This window comes from Chelonia mydas, chromosome 3 (genome assembly GCF_015237465.2).
Source record: "Chelonia mydas isolate rCheMyd1 chromosome 3, rCheMyd1.pri.v2, whole genome shotgun sequence".
NCBI lineage: Eukaryota > Metazoa > Chordata > Testudines > Cheloniidae > Chelonia > Chelonia mydas.
Window position 1 is genome coordinate 95,164,726 of NC_057851.1, and position 9,245 is coordinate 95,173,970.

At 42.6% G+C, this 9,245-nt stretch overlaps 1 protein-coding gene across 1 annotated transcript in view; it reads right to left on the reverse strand.

The window, feature by feature from the left end:
- LOC102943195 (vesicular inhibitory amino acid transporter-like) overlaps positions 1-1,802 on the reverse strand; it is a 35,482-nt gene extending 33,680 nt beyond the window's left edge. Inside the window, exon 1 of the mRNA XM_007060789.2 lies at positions 1,494-1,802. Within this exon, the coding sequence (XP_007060851.2) occupies positions 1,494-1,802 (309 nt within the window). The remainder of the gene's footprint in view (positions 1-1,493) is intronic.
- Between the last annotated feature and the right edge of the window lie 7,443 nt (positions 1,803-9,245).

Genomic DNA, 9,245 nt, shown 5'->3' on the forward strand with positions numbered 1-9,245 from the left:
TGAATGAGTTGACCTGGGCCAGCCACAGGTAATTTTACTGCAGTGTAGACAGACTGTGAATGAAGCCCTTCTTCCTGAACTGATTAGCTACTTTGTCCTTTTTAAAAAATCTTTTAATAATCTGCCATATGTAAGTAGTATTGCTACTGTATAGCTAAATATCTAGTTCTATATTGGAATCTATAATAATAATTAATAATAAGTAATATAATATTGTATTTAAATAGATCCAGGAGTCTTAAACCACTTTGAGCGACTGTGTTTTTCAGATGGCGAAACAATGGCAAAGAGAGGTTAAGTGACTTGCCAAAGGTCACACAACAAGGCATTGATAAAACTGGGTCTAGAAACAAAGTCCCTTGCTCTCCAAAGTGAAATGATTTTATTAAAGTCAATGGCAAAACTCCCATTGACTGTGCTGGGGCCAGAATTTCACACCCAGCCCATTGTGCTGATAGACCATGCTGAGAGGCTGCAAGAACTGACTTGTCACTAAAATGTATTTCCATTGTTGTATTATGTTTGCATGTCTATGTTCATAGTTAAACACATTTAGAGTATGATACGTAACTGACTTAAATTTTATTGTATTTTTATTCATTTTACAATAGATATAGCTTGGAAACTTTATTGAGACATAGACAATGTTTAGGGTTTTTTTTTCCCCCCAACAAGATTGGGGGGTTAGAAGAAGATGAACAAGCAAATGTCCATTAAAGTTATCAAAGTCTCAGACAACAGTGGAAGAACTTTTTTTTCATATTTAGGGTGTCATGAAAATTTGCACGTGAGCTACTGATTAGTGTATAAACAATGCTAAATGTGAAGTATGTCTTTAGACATTTGTTTCTTCTTACTGTGTGATGTCTCAAATGAAAAGGAGGGGGAGGGAAAAAGCAGTTTTAAAAACAATGTTAAGCTAAATTTATGGATATGAAAAAAGAACACTTTTTCCATCAAGAAAATTATGGAACCAAGTTTAAATCTGATGTCTAATAAAAAGTGTTATTTTATTATTATTCTCTTTGGTCCAAGTTCATAGTCATCAGTTAAATTAGACCTGGCATGAAACTGGTCTTAAATACATTGTCTCTGGTTTTGTGAGATGTTTACATATTGTATCTCAGATTTATCTCCACCTTCTTTAACTTGGTGATTTTCTCAGAATACAAATGTACACATGGAAAGGCAATTCCAAACCTAAAGAAGCAGTTAGCATCTCTTTATTTTCATTTTGTTTAATTATTTTCAGAATCTTTCTCTCTTTTGAGAATGTCCCTACCTCTTCCGGGACTCCCTTTTGACCTTTGTTCCCTGTTTTTAAAGTGTAAGTTTCATGTAAAAACGTTGAAATATGTCAGTAATAAATTAATCCACCATCTGAGATGAAATCAAAAACCTTCCGAGTGTTGTGAAATGATGATATATAGTTAAAGCAAAACAAAACAGAGTAAGTGTTTAAAATGATTAATGTAAATAGGTAAGCATTTTACCTGTATGGCATTGGTAACATTCCATCCAGCTTCCCAAGTCGTGATCAGTTTGATCTGGGCACCTTGCATGTGAGCCTTTGATTGATATCCTGGATCCTGGTGGGAGACATTAAACTCAAGGGTCATGTTAGCATCTTGTTCCTCTTTTTCCTCGCTGTGGGTCCGGTTAAGCTCATCCCTTCTGGCAAAATTCACATTTTCTTCGTCAGCATCTAGGCAACCTTCCCATTTCACCAGCCTGAAAAATAGGGACTGTGTACCCCTAAAGCGATGGGGAAGAGATGAAAGAGTCTGCTTCAGGTAAGCCATCCTGAATACCAGCTATTAAAATAAAATCTTTTCCTGGCTGTCTTTATTTTTTGCAGTAGTTGTGTATTGTTAGTCCCTTTGTTAATTAGCATTGACACTGTAGCTATGATTTATGAGGTCTGTTGGCCTTCAGTCTTTTATTTGTGTCAGTTTCAAATGGCAAACTAAAGGAACATCCCCAGGGTCTTCAAGGTGCTGCTCAGAGTAAATGAGATTTAGTAGCCTGCAAGCTGAAATTTACAATTCAAATCCTTTTACTTATGGTAAGTACATAGATCAGTGACTCGTGAAGAAGCTACAAGTGGTTGCAAGAATCTGTTCCTGGAAATTATGCAAACATGTTTTTCAATACAAGTAAATATTCCTCAAAAAAAAAAATTACTGCATTAAAAAACAGCATTGACTGACTGATATAAACCAAATGAATGTAATATATATAGAAGTTAATAGAGCAGGCTATTTTTGGGTTAAATTAAGGTTTATTACATTGTCCATGAGCTAAGTAGTCCCATCATATTTAGACCAAATTATATCATTCATGTGTAGAGTTATAACATCACAACAACTTTAAAAAGAATAATTTATTCAAAATTAACTAGAGAATGGGGGCAAATATAAATATAAATAACTATCTACTTCTCCAGATGTGAGAATTTCCTGCTCTTATTTATTGTCTACAGAGGTCAGTAGAACTTTAAAAATGTTTTAAAAACATAAGCTCAAAGTTTAAAACTTCTAGCATATTTATAACCATTTCTATTTCATAGTATTTTTCGGAGGAGAGAGAGGAGCATTTTTTAATGCTGTTTAGCTCTGTCTGTTCATTCCAGGGCTATAAATAAAGATACATTAGTCTTTACACACCATAAGACCATAGAAACAGTATCTATTTTGTTTCCCTTACTTTCATGGAGAGGCACCTGGGATTTGTGCAAGGAAGGAAAAGAGAGGGAGTGTAGTTTCAGGATTCACTAGTTTTTAGTGTCATCTCTGCCCCTTTTCTGCATAGAAAAGCAATCTTCTCCTGAGAGTCTGGTGTTAAGGGAATCTGCCAGTATCCCTTTGTTAAATCCAGAGTGGTGATATATTGGGCTTCTCCCAGCCAGTCTGAGTTCATCCACCCAAGGCAGGGGGTAGATATCATTTCTGAAACTGTTCACCTTTCTGAAGTCTATACAGAAATGTAGTGAGTCATCTGACTTTGGAACCAGCAGAGTAGGACTTCTCCAGTCACTTTGGGATATCCCGAGTTCTGACATGACCTTGAGCTCTTTCTTGATAACCCTCCTCAATTTTTTGGGGATTGGTTGGAGCTCTTCTGTATTACTTTACTGGGTTCCATATTAATGTGATTGTGGCCCATGGATATGTTCTCAGGATGGGCTGAGAATATCTTTGTAAAAGTGATTGGAGTGCCTGTTTTGTTTGCTTCTGGTTTAGGGTCTCTCTGAGGGGCACTGAGCTTTCTTTCAGGCAATCTCTAATTTGGGATCCCAGTTCCTCAGCATATGGCATGATGAAGTGGCTCTCCCTGGTTTCAGCAAATTTACATGGTCAATTTGTGATTCATTCCCCCATTTGTCTGATTAAATAGTTTGCAGTTCCATCTCATTTACCACCTCATAAGGGTCTTGCCGCTTGACCATCAGCTTTGATTCAGAGATTGTTGCCTGACTGGAAGACACATAGTCTTGTCCCTTTATTATAATGTAACTGTTGTTGTACCTGTGCTCCTTCCTCTAGCATAGCGTCCCATAGCTTCCAGTCTCTCATGTAACTTTAAGACATATTGTACAAGGTTTTTGGTTCTTGGAGCCTGGCTTTCCCATGTCTCTCACACCATGTCTAATATGCCTCTTGGTGGTCGCCCATATAGCACTTGCAGTGGTGAAAACCCTGTCAAAGCTTGTGATACTTCCTTAATGGAGAAAAGTAGGGCCAGGAGTAGATGGTCCCAATGTTAAGAGTCTTGGATAATGAATTTCTTGAGCATTCTCTTTACCATCTGATTAAGTATTTCCACTGGACATCTGTCTATGGATGGTACACAGATGAGTAGGGCCCTACCACATTAACGGACATGAAAAATGCGTCATGGACCATGAAATCTGGTCTCCCCCCGTGAAATCTGATCTTGTGTGTGCTTTCACCCTATACTATACAGATTTCACAAGGGAGACCAATGTTTCTCAAATTGGAGGTCCTGACCCAAAAGGAAGTTGCAGAGGGTCACAAGGCTATTTTAGAGGGGGGTGGTAGTATTGCCACCCTTACCTCTGCGCTGCCTTCAGCGCTCAGCGGCCAGAGAGCAGCGGCTGTTGGCTGGGTGCCCAGCTCTGAAGGCAGTGCCCCGCCAGCAGCAGCGCAGAAGTAAGGGTACTAGTACCACACTCCTCCATACAATAACCTTGCGACACCCCCGCCCCCCACAACTCCTTTTTGGGTCAGGACCCCTACAATTACAACACCATGAAATTTCAGATTTAAATAGCTGGAATCATGAAATTTATGATTTTAAAAATCCTATGACTGTGAAATTGAACAAAGTGGACCGTGAAATTGGTAGGGCCCTACAGATGTGTATAATGCTTTGACTTTTAGTAGGCCACAGAACTCTCTTATCAACCAGATTGTAAAACCTGTTCCCTGGTCCATCATGATCTCTTTGGGAGTCCCTACCCAGGCAAAGACCTTCAGCAGCTCATTAGCAATAGTCTTGTCATTCATTGTCTGAAATGGTATGGCTTCTGGCTACTGGGTGACCAAGTCCATGATAACAAGAATATGCTGGTGTCCAGAGGCACTCTTCTCTAGGAGGCTGTGGCGGGGCGGTCGTCCCACACACTGAGAACAGGGCTGCAATAGGCCTTTTGAGGCTGCACTGGCCAGCAGCCAATCAGAGAAGGCCTGGGGATAGCCAATCGGGGCCAGGCTAGGTCCTATATAAAGGCTGCCTAGCAGTTGAGAAGGCAGTCTCTCCCTGACTAGCAAGACAGAGCAGTGCTGGGCAGGCTCGGGGGAGCAGGAGAGAGCTCCAACCCCGTTACCTGCCAGGCTGCAGATCCTGCTACAGAGGGCCTAGAAGGTGCACAGGGCCAAAGGCGAAGTGGCCCAGGGAAGAATAGACGGATGAGAGGGTAATGAAGGAGGTCAGAAAGAGGCTGCTGCTAGAGGGTCCCTGGGTTGGGACCCAGAGTAGCAGGCAGGCCTGGCTTACACTGCATCTGGCCACGGAAGACAGGGGCCAATACAGACTGCAACTTGCCCCTGAGCTAAGGGGCTAGGCTTTGGGTTGTGGTTGGCCACTGAGGCAGGTGCGAGTCCCAAAGACTGATGTTAACCGTGCTCCCTCCCCCCATTTCCCCCCCCCCAGAAGGGGCTGAGTCTGGAGTAGTGGGCACTGCCGGAGGACTGTGTCCTGAAGTGGATGCCGCCGAGCGGGGAGCAATGCGGGTCCCAGGGCAGCAGAATGGACAACGGGCAAGACACCACGTGCTGAGGACACTCTGCAGGGGACAGCGCTAATTCCCGGAACAACCAGCGGGAGATGCCAGCGGTGGTGAGTCTTGACCCAGTCACACGGGCATATAAGAATGATTATTATTGATTCAAAGAGGATCTTCATCGAGGGAAAGGGTACTAGTAGAGTCCATGGGACTCCTTTGGTGACCACTAGTTAGCATTTAGGGCATGACACACACAAATTCTCAACTTCTTTAAGGACCCTGGGCAAAAGTATTGGGTCAGGATCCTAGACTGTGTCTTATCCAGGGCCGGCCCACAACATTTTGGCACCTGAGGCGGGGAGCTCAAATGATGCCCACCCATTCCTCCTCGCTTGGGCCAAAACTTTGAAAGGTCTCAATTCTGCCTTCTTCCTGTTCTACTCCTCTCATAGTACTGCTCTGCTACCTACCCCAATAAAGGAGAACTAACAACTTAAAATGCCTTGTTCAAAAATTAAGTAACACTTAACTTTCAAACACCTGAACAGTAAATGTAACTTTTCTTGTCTGCATAGTAAACACTGGCATTTTTATCTGTTTGAATAATCAAAGAGGTGCTTTCTGTGTCTTCTTGCTTGCAAAGATTTGAACTGCTTCCTGCTGAAGGTCCACACTCTGGACCAGCTCATGCTCTATTGCAGGGACATTTTCACTAGGTTCTGTTGCTACACAACGCACCATTAAAGCCATTTGTTCCGTAAGGCTGATGTCAGGTGTGCAGTCAAGAATAACAGAGTAATATCTTGCTGACTTCAGATCTGCCACAATTTTCTGTTTGACTTTTGTTGCCAGTAACTGTATGATCTCATTCTGAATTGTTTTTCCAAGGTAGTGGTGTGTGTACATTTCTTGGGTGGTGACTCTTCTTAGATGCTCCTGGAGTACAGCATCAAACTCAGCCATCAGCTCCACAATTTTAAGTAAGTTTCCATAGTTTGGCACATACAGCTGATCTGAAGTTCCACACAGTGCTAGGTTTTGGGTAGCAAGCATTCTCACAATGGCAATGAGCCTTTTCAGAACATTTTGCCAGTAAAGAGACTCTGATGCAATCTTCTCTTGATGCTGATCATCTATGGTAGCCTTTAACCTTAGTCTCATCTCAAGCTCTTTTCAGCTATTGAATGCTCTCTGGTGATTTGCTGCCTTCTCATGGCATGCCGGATTTCTAGCCAGATTTTTCTAGTCCTTTGTTCCTGTAGAACCCAATGTGGCTGGAACATTAGATTGGAAGAGTTTGTAACACAAACAGTATGCAGCTTTCTGGGTTTTTGAGTACATAAGCCATGGCCTCTCCACTTTGTCACCATTGGGGATTTCACGCCATAATGTGTTGGATGGAAACTTCTATTTTCATTGTCTTTGTGGAACATGAAGTTTTTCACTTGCTGTGGCCCATGCAGTACAAGGAAGTCCCTCAGGCTACTGCTCAAGTGGGTCCACAGTCCTGGATCATCTAGACTTAAGGAACTAAACTCAGCAGCAGCTGTTTCTTGTGCCTCCACCACGCTCTTCCCTGATCTACACTTTTTTTTAGGAATGGGCATGGTTACATCCATTTGAGATGGAGATACAGATACTGCAGTAGCTGCCAGGTCACCTGCAGTCTGCCTAACTGGAAGATCAAGCATCTCCTCACTGGGGCTGGAAGGCTCGCCGTGAACATTTGTGTCTATGTATCTCAGGACAGCTCCTTCCTCCTGGGATAGAAAAGCTTCCTTTGCTTTTTCTTTTTCTGAATGCTGCCCCAGAGGGGCGTTTTCTTCTTTCACTCATGACTGCCGTTCGGTGCCAGCTATAGTGGCTCTCACACTCAGTTGAAGCGGATAAATAAGCAGGCTGGTAGCAGGGCCTGAATGAGAGAAGATATCAACATCTTAAGGGCCTAACTGGCTCCTACTACTTCAGTTGACTGCCTATTCTCCTCAAGTGGGTTCAGGGAAGCAGCGGGAAACAGGAAGCTCCCTGAGAAGCTGGTGTTAATCAGCCCAGGCTCCTGGGGGTGCTAGAGAGGTACACAAGAGGTTCCTCCTCCTCTCTCTCCCTGCAGCTCCTGCTGCTTTCTGTTATTCCCTCTCACCTTTTCTCCTGCCTGTTGTCTCTTGTGCCCTCCTTCCTCCAGCACAGCACTCCACCATCTCTGCATCTAGAGCAGAGAGAATACGTATGCACCAGCAGCAGACACAATTTTCTACACTCTGGGTCCTAGTGGCACCCCCCCACACACACACACACAGTCTGGTACCTGAGGTGGCCGCCTCAGTTCGCCTCATGGTAAGGCCAGCCCTGGTCTTATCGTTCCCATAGTGTCCTGCACATAGGATTACGTGCGCTGAATGTAGGAGCTCAAGATGATATAATCAGGGCACAAGTAATTGCATCCAATTGCATGCATGCCTCTGCTTGTCCTGGTCTAGATATAGTGTTCTGCATTTTCAGTTTTTGTTTATAAAAAAAAATTCTGGGAATTTGTCAGTGTTCATTTTCCAAACATTAAAACCAGGATGAAATCAGGCGAAAACAAGAATTAAAAAAATCGGGGTGGAGGTGAGGGGGAGAGATGGGGACTTTCATAATATACACATTTTACTACAGTATAACTGAAACCTTTTTTTATGTACAAAGGTATTTTTTGTCTCTCTGAGCTAGTAGTTTTTCCAGAAATCCTGGTTTGTACACTCTTACTCTGAAGAGAATTATGCATCCTCACTATTGAGCCTCTTGCTGTCTTGGAGGTAGTCCAACTTTGAAAATAAGTGCTCTGTATCAGTAGATCCAGGGGGTACACCCAAAGCTCACCTTGCCAATTTGCTGGAGTTGGGAAGTGTGTTTTGATGACTGGTCCAAAAAGCCAGCACATCTAGTTTCATATTATCAGGGTTAGGCATGTTCAGATTTGAGATTTCATCTTTATTGGCAAATGGTTGAAACATTCTGGAATAACAGTCATAGTGTGCTGAAAATACCTTGAGGAAGGGGTGCAACACCTGGATGACATTCCAAAAAGAATCTTTGGCCCCAAACATTTTGGGGGTCAGTTTATGAGCTACAGTCATTTCCCATTTCTTGTGAGCATTGTATTGAAGGTTTTGAATGCTTTTTTGGTTTTCTCGTGTTCTCTGGTCATAAGGATTTCCAGAAACAGCTGGGTTTTCTCACCGTATGTTTCTCCTGAAGCTTTTGTGCTCATTTCAGCTGAGATTTTGGTTGTTGGGATCCGGAAAACATCTGAATTGGCAAACATGTTGGGAGTAGTCAGAGAAAACTCCAATATTTTGTGTGTGTCACACGGTGATTCCAAGTTTTCAACAATGAATGTTACCTTGGTGCGCAGAATCTGGTGGTCATTTTGGTTATTTGCCAGTCTCTTCAGAGTTTCTGCTTTAGAACCAACAAACTCAGGATGCTCTAGGAGATGCATTAGCGCAGTCCATGCATTATTTACAAGATAGGAAGGGAAGTACAATCTCATTCACCTATGTGGTACACCAGGGGTAGATAATCGGCAGTTGGCTTTGCACTCATCTCACACTGTGTAAAACAAAGCCTTAAACTTGTTTGCATACTTGAAAATGGCTCCAAATCCAATGATGCAAGATTTCACGTCTTTCATTTCTTCTGTACCAGTAGCTACTGACAGTACAACACTAATTAGGTGAGCAGGGCAGGTAGTACATAGCAATTCCAGTTTCTGATTGAGTTTAATCTCCTGTGCAAACTTAGCCATGTAGGAAGCAGAATCTGTGTTTAGTCGTAGCCACATTTTCCCAAGCTAGTTGGTACATATCAAACATGTCAGTTATTGCTGCATTGACAAAATGTTTATCAGCAGAGGGGATGAATGTCACATCAGCACAAAACAATGCAGGTTTATTCACTTTGAAATCAAAAACAAAAGGCCAAGAATTGGACAGTCCAAAGCATCAGGAGACTCGTC